Source organism: Lynx canadensis, chromosome B3 (assembly GCF_007474595.2).
Source record: "Lynx canadensis isolate LIC74 chromosome B3, mLynCan4.pri.v2, whole genome shotgun sequence".
Classification (NCBI taxonomy): Eukaryota; Metazoa; Chordata; class Mammalia; order Carnivora; family Felidae; genus Lynx; species Lynx canadensis.
In genome coordinates, this window is record NC_044308.2 from 85,836,516 (window position 1) to 85,848,751 (window position 12,236).

The window sequence follows — 12,236 nt, forward strand, 5'->3', positions numbered from 1 at the left end:
GAATCACTGGGTTCTACTCCTGAAGCCAAGACTACACTGTATGTTAACTAGCTTCAATTTATTTTTTTTTAATGTTTGTTTATTTTTGAGAGAGAGAGACAGACAGAGTGCCGGCAGGGGAGTGGCAAATAGAGAAAAGGGAGACACAGAATCTGAAGCAGGCTCCAGGCTCTGAGCTGTCAGCACAGAGCCCAACATGGGGCTCAAACTCACAAACCATGAGATCACGACCTGAGCCAAAGTCAGACTCTTAACCAACTGAGCCACCCAGGCGCCCCTAACTACCTTGAATTTAAATGAAAAATTAAAAAAAACCCAAAAAAACATGTGTTCAGATCACAGGAAGGGTTGAGACTACTGTGCTCTGAACTGATCCTCTGACAACTGTAGTATTATGTTCAGTTTTGACACTGACATTGACAAATCTGATGTATCCATAGTGGGGGACACAGACCATAGAGAGGACCAAAACTCATGTCACTTGACGAGGAGCTGAGGAAATGTGGATATCTTCCAAAGAAGAAAAAACTCAAAGGCTCACCTATCCATACCTTTGAAGAAGTTGGGTACAACAATTACAAGTATGGACTCTCGTGTCAGATGGCCTGGGTTCAATCTTTGGCGGATTTAGCAGAGATGGGCACCAAACTCTGACGTTCTCTGGGAAGAGTCCTGCAAAGCCTCTTAAATGAAAGGACTGTGCTATGTCATATTCATTTTGTATGTACACCAGGCCTGCCACATCTTCGGTGTTTAATAAATGTTTTCTTTCTCCTCCCTACAGACGTCATACGCAAAGAACTAAGGTCTCAGAAGCAAATTACAAAGGCAGTACAGAGGCACACTGGTTAAGCACCTGGTAGCAACTGCAAGGCAAATAACAGTGGCTCAGCGCTGCCTGCCCCGCAGCTGGCAATGGTCATCATGAAAATAATGTGGGGAGCTGAAATCGGTAGTTGCCTCCTAGTAACTGAACAAGGAGGCAGCCTGAGTGAGAACAAACTGCCTTTTATCTTTTTTTATGAAGAAATTTGCATTTTAGTTATTGTTAGTTTCAGTGGGACCAAGTCAACTCAGAGTCAAGTCAGCTTGCAGTCTATCTTTTATCTTCTCTAATGTTGGCTCTCTTCTGTTGTTTTGTTTATAAACTTTGACAAAAGCATTGTTTGCCCTGATGTCATGTATCATGCGGTTTTGCCCTGAAATGAAAATACCTGCTATTAAAGCTTAATTAAAAAATACAGTTGTTTCCACTTCACAGCTATCAGAAGAATCTATTACAGTGTTTGTTTTCTCTTTATGTGAGATAATTTGGGGGAAATGCTAGCTCCTCACTCCACAGAAGGTCACTAACTAAAAAGAGATGGTTTAATTGATAAGCATTCTTTAAGGAATGTAGAGTATTCCCAAGATCCTATCCTTGCAGGGCTCTGGGCTTTGGAATGAAATCAAAGTCTTGTTAAAAGCTCAGCATCTAAATGTAGCCATTCAGAAAATAGCCATGAAAATTCCTTTTTTCCCCGAGCTAGCTCTTCCTTAAAGTGTTGTGAAATGTAAAATAATTTTAAATGTCTTACCCACTTAGTTCAAATTATAAAACACATACAATGTCAAAATGGGTTAGGGTTTAAGCATAACAGTTATCACTTGATTATTTCATACACATGTATATATATACCTACACACACACACACACACACACACACACACACACACACACACACCCTCTCCTTAAATACCTCTCTTTAAATATTTACATGGGTGGGTAATACAGTCTAAGAGTCAATTGTATCGCTGAGTATTATTGTATGAAATGCAGGAAAATATTAATATATTTCCTTGGGAACTCAGTAAGATTTTTCCATTTTGGTGTGCTCTGTTTATTCCTTACCTCAATAAAGGTGCTGACCCCAAGGAAAACTAACAAACCAGGTTTCCAAAACAAAATTCTAAAAGGTTGAGAGGTCAGAGAAAGGACACACTGAGATGCTTTGATATGGAGGTAGGCATATGATCAAGAAGAAGGCTTGGAACCAACTTTATTTCATGAGATTCTACTTCTGGACTGCTTCTATAAACGACGCTTTCCCATGCCCATTTAGTTCTACTTATGTAGTACGTTTGTTCGACATATACCCTGAGTTAAATCATGTAAGAGGAGTCAAGTGACTTCTACATACCTAAAACATTGTGGGCCAGATACCCTGTGCAGCCTGCATGGCCTCCATTCCCCTCGGGTTCACCATATACCAGCTTATCCTCATTCTTCGTCTTATCCCTGGTTCCCCAAGCCTCTTTTTGCTTCACGGCAGTCACATATCCTCTTCTCTCTGACTAAATATCTAGTCTCTGCTCATCCTCTTCATCTTGGCCAATCCTCACCCTTGAGCCTCAGCCTAAACATCGTTTTTGAAGGAAGGCCTTTCCTATCTCCTTGCCCTGCCCTGCCATTGGTCTAGATTGGGATCCCGGTTTCTAAATTCCCACAGCTTGATAGTTGCCTTCCATGGCACTCATCATGACTATCACTATCCAGTTCCATGTGCCATGACGTCTTTATTATCGGTCTCCTCTCATAGACTGCGAAGCCTACTAAGGCAGTGGCAGCGCTGACACTTACAAGATGGCGCCCGGGACATCACATGTGTGCCATGAACGTTCTTGGAATGAATGAACAGAAGGAACCCACTGAGAACCTAAAGCTACTTGTACCACATTTCCATCCACTTGGGTGGTGCCTGCCTGGAAATTTTTGACTTAAAGTTTATTTAAGAAAGTGTCTGAATCCTTGCCCCCTTCTCTCTGCCCTCCCCCACGTCTTCCTTCTCCCCAGCACACATACCCCAGGGAGTCTGTGAAAACTGCCAATGAAAGATACTGCTTTTTACCACAGAATCTTGTCACATATCCTGGAATTTTATAGATAACATATACTTGTAGTTTTACCCCAGTGGTTACCAGAAAGGAGAGTTGTTCTTAATGAAACTTTAATGCTCTTGCCCTTCCCATTACCGGATGATTGGTAAGACTAATGATGGAGTAAGAGAGAATCAGAAAAATAAATGGCTATAAATTAAATCCTACTATGATCTAATTCTACTGAGATTCTTCTTTCCAAAATACAAACAGCTCTGTCTAAGCTCTCCACTTGAACCCAAAGGTGCATTTTTCATTCAGGTTAGTGCACACCTTAGGGAAGGATATGGCTTTAAATCACGAAACTAACACATTTCCACATTTCTTCTGATAAACTGAGGTGCGTCTGGCACCACCCTCAGACTTTCTACAGAATTTACAAAACAAAGAAAACATTAAAAATCAAAAGAAAAAGAAAAACATTTGCATTTCCAAAAGGCAATCTTTTATAAATATTACTTTAAGAGAAAATAAAATATGTTTGACTTAATGCTGTCTGTAGTAAAATGACCATAGGGACAGGTCTAAATGGTTTATTAAGTAAGAAAAATTGAACATATGAAAAATTGTTCTCTCCCAGAATATTTCTAACCCACACATGTAATTTATATCATGGCAAAATTCAACACAAAAGGTCTATTGTTTTTGGCAAAATAACTTGCAAACATGCTTAATTAGGATGCAAACTGAAAGCACATTTTAATACTGTTGACAGCCACAAGCTTTCGACAGTGATTTCCGCTATTATTATTATTATTTTACTTATGGAAACATTCGAAAGGCAGTAAATACGAAACTAGAGGACAGTTATTAAAGAGATATAATATTTTAATCTTAGGATTATCATTTCTGTGTCAACATCACAAATAATATGCTTGAACATCCCCACCTTGCAGTAGGGATGAAAGAAATTATTTTTGCAATGAAAGCTTACTCCCATGGATATTTGAAAAAGATGTCAGCATTTAAGTTAATCAATACCTGCTTCCAGTGGGCTTTACTTTGAGAAGTGATGCCTCTTTCTGGAGAGAAGGGATAATTCTTTATACTGACATTCCATTCCATTTACTGCAAGATGTAAATGAATGCCTCCATTAAATGAATTCCATGGTCAGTTAATATCCAAAGAAGTCTTTTCTCTATTGTGTATTCTTACCCACCATAGGAACAGTTAGATCCTAAAAATAAATCTAAAATATTATAACCCAGGGCACCATTTTCAAACTGCGAATGCCCAGTTGTTCCAAGGCTGTGACTTATATAATTCTTTGTTTCTATAGATTACAGACTAAGGATATAAAAAGGGAGGACCAGGTTACAGGACTGAATGAGACAGAAGAGGAATTTGGTTATATTATCTGGATATTCTAGCTCTTTCACATATTTAAATTTCAGTGATCATTTGTAATTTGTAATTTATGTATGACAAAATACAAGGTAAAAGGTAGAGATGGGGCACCTGAGTGGCTCAGTCAGTTGAGCGTCTGACTTCGGCTCAGGTCATGATCTTGTGGTTCGTGAGTTCCAGCCCCACATCGGGCTCACTGCTATCAGGCAGTCACTGTTGAGCCCGCTTTGGGTCCTCTGTCCCCCTCTCTCTGCCCCTCCCCTGGTTGTGCTCTCCCCAAAATAAATAAGTGTTTGTTTTTTTTTTTTAAAAGTAGACTTGGGGCGCCTGGGTGGCGCAGTCGGTTAAGCGTCCGACTTCAGCCAGGTCACGATCTCACGGTCCGTGAGTTCGAGCCCCGCGTCAGGCTCTGGGCTGATGGCTCGGAGCCTGGAGCCTGTTTCCGATTCTGTGTCTCCCTCTCTCTCTGCCCCTCCCCCGTTCATGCTCTGTCTCTCTCTGTCCCAAAAATAAATAAACGTTGAAAAAAAAAATTAAAAAAAAAGTAGACTTAAAGCATTGCATGGTATAGTGGAAAGAGTTCCGGTCTCTGGTTCTCTCCCTCCCCTTGCTGTATAACCTCAGATAAATTACTTCAGTAACTTTCTGCCCTGGGCCATAAGTTCTCATTTGGTTTTCTTATCTGAAAATGACAGTTATCTGTGATAACTTGAAAAATAAATCTAATAGAGGTAACCAGTCTGAAGGGTTAAAAACTTCAGGGGTGGATATGTGACCTGAGTCCTCTAGGCTCACTGTTTAAAGATCTTATTTTAGGGGCGCCTGGGTGGCTCGGTCGGTTAAGCGTCCGACTTCGGCTCAGGTCATGATCTCACGGTCCGAGGGTTTGAACCCCGCATCGGGCTCTGTGCTGACAGCTCAGAGCCTGGAGCCTGTTTCAGATTCTGTGTCTCCCTCTCTCTGTGACCCTCCCCTGTTCATGCTCTGTCTCTCTCTGTCTCAAAAATAAATAAACATTAAAAAAAAAATCTTATTTTACCTCTACACACAGCCTTAGAGTTGAATAAAATGTGAAGAAGCTAACTAGCTATTCTATTTTATGAGACTCTATTGAACTTTTCACTGATTTGTTTCTTATTATAAAATTAATACATGCTTATTGCAGATGCTTTCAACAGCTCAGAATGGTATACAGAAAAAAGTACTTCCCTTCACTGCTGCTTTCTCTCTATCACACACACCCACACCACTTCTCGTTTCCACTCCCCAGAGATCATTATAAACAGTTTCTTTTAAAATAAAATACTTTGAAAATGGAAAACGCTGTAAGACAATTTATGGATTAAAAAAATACATTAAAGAAAAATCTCAAATTATTTCATGCCAGTCAGGATTGGTGAAATCTCAAATTCCCTCGGAACAACAGAATGACCAATTTCTGGCTAAGGCAACTGAAATAATAATCCTGTAAACAAATCATCCAAAGTGTATGGCTAGAGACAGCCCACAGCAAAGATGGAATAAAGGCTTCAAGGAACACCACCTCCTCCTCATGGTTAACAACTTGATGACGTTCTTCAACATGTTTTAATGATTATCATACCTTCCCCTTCACAAAGGATTGATTTATTATGGTTTAAATTTAAAGAATACTGGTTTTCCAGTTTTGAATCAGGCTTAGATTACAGAACACATAAAATCAATGACTTTGTTCTAGACAAGAAAAGACCACAGTGTTCATTTAAGTGCAAAACGAACAGTCCTGGGGAAACATTCTTCATGGGGTTCTACGTGCTGTTTCCACCACCCGCTTCACCACCTCTCTCCTTCCCTGATTGCTGTCATCAGCACCACCACACCTAACATTTCCATGGCTCCTTAAAATTCACAAACAACTTCACATACCACTTATCTTAATCTTCCAAATAATGTCGGGTAGAAAGAACCATCTTAGCTTTTCAATACACAATACACACACACACACACACACACACACACACACACACACACTAAAAAAACCTGAAGCTCAGAGCAGCGAGGTGATTGGCTCAAGATCTTTCACCCAGTAAAGGGACACTTGCCCAGGTTTATGACGACTTCAAAGTGTGTATCTCCAACTCAGATCTCCCCTCTGCAGCTCCAGGACCCACATCCAATCTCCAACTCAACATCTGCACTTTCGTTCTGAGGGTAGTTAAATTCAGTTTCCAGGCTGAGCCCATGATATTCTCCCATTAACTTGCTTCTCTTTCAGTGGTTTTCTTTCTCAGTAAATGGCACCATCATCCTTTCAGTTGCTTAAGCCAAAAACTTAGGCATCATCTCTATCCACCACCCCTTTTCTCAACATGCATACATGGACTCCATTAGATTTTGCCTTCTGAAGATTTCTCAAAAATGTCCATTTCTCCTTGTCTCCACCATGAACAACACAGCCCAAGGCCCCAGCATCTCACTTTGAAATCATTTTCATGTTATACCCTGCACTTCCCTCACCACCTCCACTCCATGCATTCTCCACTTGGTAGCCACCGTGATTCGGTAATTTCTCTACTTAAAATCTTTGGTTGGCTTCCTAATGCTCTTCAGATAAAGGGAAGAATCCCTAGTGTGGCCTATAAGCGCCGGTATGATCTGACCGCTGCAAACTGGCAAGATAAATGAGTGCTTTCCATAGTTTCAAGATACCATGCTGTATTTTTAAATAATGAGTATTTAAGTTCTGTGTTTATATAATGCATAATATTTAATAACATAAGTGCATTGATTAATTGTGGAGTGACATTCACACTTGTGGATTTTAAAGCATTAAGATATGACCACATATAAATCTTCGTGAATTCTTTCTTAAATATAACCAAATTCATTTTATAATACTATATTAATTAAAATACATGCCCAAATATGTGTAATAAAATATACAATAATCATATAATTTATTTCGTTGTGTGTGATTTCTATCTGTTTCAAGCCTTTGGATAGCTGGAGAGATGGACATGTCTCCCATGTTGTATGGATTACTCATCTCAGAGTCTAAAAAGCAGAGTCAACTTCATGTGATTGTGTCTTGTGCAGTTACCCAGGGCCTACACATAGAAGAGCTTGGTTTCACTGCCTTACTATTTGGTCTTGAAATTCTTAATAATTTTTGAACAAGGGTCCTGTATTTTCATTTTGTCCAAGGAACCACAAGTTGTTTAGTCCATTCCTGCTAAAAAGAGCCTCAATGTATTAAGAGTTGAACTCTCTTGTATCATTCAAGACCAAAGTATTTATTGCATTCTATTTCTGGATTTCTTCACAGAAGGAGGACTCTGAGGACCACTGGAGTCAGAATTGTCAATCAATGGGGGAAGGGTGTTTATATACTGTGGTCAATCACAGACTTCAGGCCAACAAAACATAAGCTTCTACTCAACAAATGAGGTTTCCAGGGGTGCCTGGATGGCTCAGTTAGTTAAGCGTCTGACTTTGGAACTCAGGTCATGATCTCGTGGTGCGTGGGTTCAAGCCCTGTGTCAGGCTCTGTGCTGATAGCTCAGAGCCTGGAGTCCATTTTGGATTCTGCCTCCCTCTCTCTCTGCTCCTCCTCTGCTCATGCTCTGTGTGTGTTTCTCTCTCAAAAATAAATAAACACTGAAAAATTTCTAAATACATAAATACATACATAAATAAATAAATAAGATTTCCAAATACAATAAAATGTGGTTAACAACTTTGGCTAGTGAAAGAGGTAATACCAACGGATGGTTAATGTGGAACATCCCCTGGATTCAGCTGCTACTTAAGTCTTGTCCTAGAATATGGGCAATAGCTGGGCAAAGGTAGGTATAATCAACTTTACTAAAGAGTCTAGTGGTAGCAACATTAGAAATATTTTTATGATTTATAAAAGTCCATCTGTACTTTGTACTAAGCAAAATAAAAAAGTGAACCCCTGTGGGAAATTTTCTGCATGTGAAAAATGTGTCCCCAGCAGGTGCTTCCAGGATTGCAATCTTTGATGCAGGCAAGCAATATAATGGTGGGGGAAAATTGTGCTGTAATGGCTGAAAAGATGCTAGGTTTAAAGCACATCATGTGCTACTTTCATCTTGTAGAAGTTAAAAGGCTGCTAGCATCTGTAAATTATCATTAAATATATATATTAAATATATATATCATTAAACATATATATATACATATATAATTATTATTATTTTGCATGAAAGTGAATGATCCTTAAAGAGTTGGTTTACTGCTTACCCTAATTAACGTAGGTGAATTTAAAAATGAATATCTACGTAAAATTTAAATTTTAAGCTGATAATTTTTCCCCAGAGCTCAAAATTTATGTAGAGTATGAAAATTTCAACTTTCTTGAGAAGGTTACGCTTCTGAGATAAAAATTACAGGATAACACAGTTTCTAGAAGTTCCCATTTGTGATAAATGGGAAGCATTCAGATGTAATGGTGCATACTTCAAGAAGAATTGTGGTGTCAGAATTGGTTTCAAGTCTCTACTTGGCTATTAACTACTTAACAATTTACTTGATTTTTCTTTTTCTTTTTTAAAAATTTTTTGAATGTTTATTTTTGAGAGAGAGACAGAACGTGAGTGGGGGAGGGGCAGAGAGTGAGGAAGACAGAATCTAAAGCAGGCTCCAGGCTCTGAGCTGTCAGCACAGAGCCTGACATGGGCTTGAACTCACAAACCGTGAGATCATGACCTGAGCTGCGGTCGCCCAACCAACTGAGCCACCCAGGTGCCCTGAGTTTTCTAAGCCTCAGTTTCCAATTCCTAAATAAGAATTACAACAGCCCAGGAATAAGGCTACTGAGAGGATCAAATTAGATGTAAGTGTTTAGCACAGTGACTAGGACATGACGAACACTCTACAAATGTAGCTGTCATCACTGATGACATTTTTCTCCAGGATTTTAATCTATTAAATAGTTACCTTATTGACAGGAACAATGTTTTTGACATTGTAGTAGAAGCCAAAATAAATCATGTTGAAAACCCCATGACGTCCCAAAGTTGCTGTAAATCCTTTGTTGAGGCCCTGGAGTCCCAAGCCTTCCTTCTTAATGATGTGTCTTGCATAACTCATAGTGGATGGTTGCTGTAGGAGAGAGGAGGAAAGCCAGAAAGATCATCTTTGAGACCGTGAAATAGAGTAAATTACCATTTTAGCTTCCCTTCAAGCCAAAACTATTAGGGACGATTTTTGTCTCCAACATGCATAATCATGCCTAGATCCGTGCTTTTAAAATTAGGAAGCCCAAAAAGTAAACAAAATTGCATGCATACAGGTCTGAAAGGGAAGATTTCTGGCAAAAACCAAAAAACAAAAAACCCACATCTTTGTTGGAATTAGTGAAACTAAGGTCATGTAATACCTATCATCACTACCTACATGTAAATAGCTGTATCCAATTCTGGATTATCCAAAGTAATGGAGGGGATTAGCCATACAGATAAACTGGTAATCCGTAACTGTGCATAATCCAAAAGGAATTTATATTTGGTTCTTGAATCCAGCATATTTACTTTTCTAATTATGTTTTTCTAAAGTGAATGTTACAATTAATCTTGACTCCATTGGCTCAATAGTTTAAAGTGGCACCAGGTTAGAAATCGGGCATGGATAAATTGCAGTTGTTTGTAGACTTCTTCAAGAGGGTGCGCAATCAGTGTGTATCACTCACTGTGATAAATGATGAGTCAGTGGTGCTGGGAGTAGTGGGTTACCTTTAATTTACTTCCTTCCACTCTTCCGATAGATTACCCGACCCTAAAATACCCTGACTGCTGAACTCCAGTCTATTGCTACTTTTGGAACATGCTACAGAGCTCACTGTAGCTTGCCCTGAGGTTTATAATTCGTTACAATACAATAGCAGTTCATGTGGGTTTTTTTAAAAAGTTGAATGATTGCTTCCTTTTGGAGGTACAGTACAAAGGGTATCTCTCCATATATATATATATATATATATATATATATATATATATTTTAATGTTTATTTTTGACAGAGAGAGAGAGAGAGAGAGAGAGAGACAGAGCATGAGCAGGGTAGGGGCAGAGAGAGAGGGAGACACAGAATCTGAAGCAGGCTCCAGGCTCTGAGCTGTCAGCACAGAGCCCAACACAGGGCTCAAACTCACTAGCTGTGAGATCATGACCTGAGCTGAAGTTGGACGCTCAACCGACTGAGCCACCCAGGCACCCCGCTCCTTGTTATATTTTGGATGAATAGTAAAGAAGGGGAAATGTTCAGTATTTGATTTTTTTTCCCCCATGAGGCAAGCACTGATGTGACATTTGTTTTTTTTTCTCCAACGTGCATAGCCTGGAGCAGGTTGCTGGAGTGCTCATGGCAGTCTGATGTGCTTTCTAAGTGTTTTCTTATCATGTGCAATTAAGGTTGTATCAGAACAGAGAAGAACAAACCCAATCAAGGTTTTTCATCCACCTTGTATTTATAGCTATGTAATTAGCATGAGATACTTAATTGAGCTTGTTTATATAGTAAATCCTGTAGGTTTTGCTGATGTTTTAAGAACTCCTAACTACAATACTACACTCGACTTCATCTTTTCATTTTGTACAATAAATTGTATTAAGCTTAAGGAAACCCTTTTTTGCAACATGAAAAAAAAACACATGAGAAAGCATCTTAAAAATAATAAGCAAACATTTCATATAGGAAAACCAAAAATTCTCAGAAGGTTAAAGTTCACTCTCTGTCCTACAAAATGGGACTTTTTTTATTCGTGTTCTGGCACACTGTCTATCAACACAAATTATTTATTTTGGTTTTCAAAACAGACTTGAGGACAAGTTGAGCAGAAATTCATTTCTGTTGGAAAGACTCTGGAAATGCTGGGCAAACCACCTAAGCTCTGCTCTCCTGCTCTGGGGAAGGCAGCCAGGGGGCACATTTTGAACTTAAGTGCCTGGTTGCGTCTGAACTCTAGTTGTGAATCATTAGGTAAATCAGGGAGCAGCACAGTAGATAGAAATAATGGGTTGGAGCTAGAAGCTCCAGGTTTGAGTCTCAGCAATTCCACTTGCTAGCTTGGGCAAGGATTTTATCTGCTTTTATCCTCACTTTACTCATCTGTAAAATAAGAATAATAATAGAATCATAGAAGAGAATCTTTCTCATTGCATTGCTGTGATGACAATAAATAAGTCAATGCATTTTTCCTATATAAGCATTCACTACATATTAGCTGTTAATAATGGTAATTATGCTGTCAATAAAAATAGTTCTAATAATGAAACAACAGGTAATTTCTTTGTTGGCTGGAGGCAATGATATTAAAAAAACAGAGGCTGATTTGAGGGAGAAGAAAGGCATGCATAACTAGCCTCGTCCTTTTCCTTCCTTCTGGCTGTCCTTTCCTTTTCCCAGAGCCCTGGACCCTTGTGATTTGTCACAGGAAATGCATCCAGAATGCAATAGGAAAAGGTCTACTTCCTCTGAGGCCTAACAAAATCTAGCCTTTGGGCTGGAGATCTTGTCCAGGGATCTTGCTCACCCCAGGGACTTTCCTCTCTAGAGCAGTGGATCCTATAAAATGGCCTCTTCCCTATCCTTCAAAGTTAACATCGTTGGTAAGAATTCTCCACTGGATAAGTCTGTGGGCTACAGAAGCAAGGTCACATGGGAGCAAAGGTTGGGAATGAAAAAGTCACCAGCTGTGCCTCCACCCGCCACAGCCTACAGCCTGGAGAGCATATTCATGTGTGTTACCACGTACCTGGAACACAGTAAGTGCTCATCGATGTTAACCACTAACATAGATGTTTGGCACTTTACATATATCACGTTATTTAATCCTCTCAACAAGTGTGTGAGATAGGTATTACCATTAATCCCATTTGACTGATGGGGAAACTAAGGTTGAGTTACTTGCTCAAGATCACAGACATAGTGCCAGTGCTCAACTAAAGCCTCTCAGACTCCAAGTCCATACTTGGT

General features: G+C 39.4%; 1 protein-coding gene across 2 annotated transcripts in view; it reads right to left on the bottom strand.

Annotated features, from left to right (window-relative positions):
- SLC25A21 (solute carrier family 25 member 21) overlaps positions 1-12,236 on the bottom strand; it is a 444,650-nt gene that overhangs the window by 25,514 nt on the left and 406,900 nt on the right. For both annotated transcript variants that reach the window (XR_004343804.1, XM_032593700.1), the window contains exon 7: positions 9,206-9,370. Coding sequence is in view for 1 of the 2 variants with exons in the window: in XM_032593700.1 (XP_032449591.1) it covers positions 9,206-9,370 (165 nt within the window). In the remaining variant the exon portion in view is untranslated. The remainder of the gene's footprint in view (positions 1-9,205; positions 9,371-12,236) is intronic.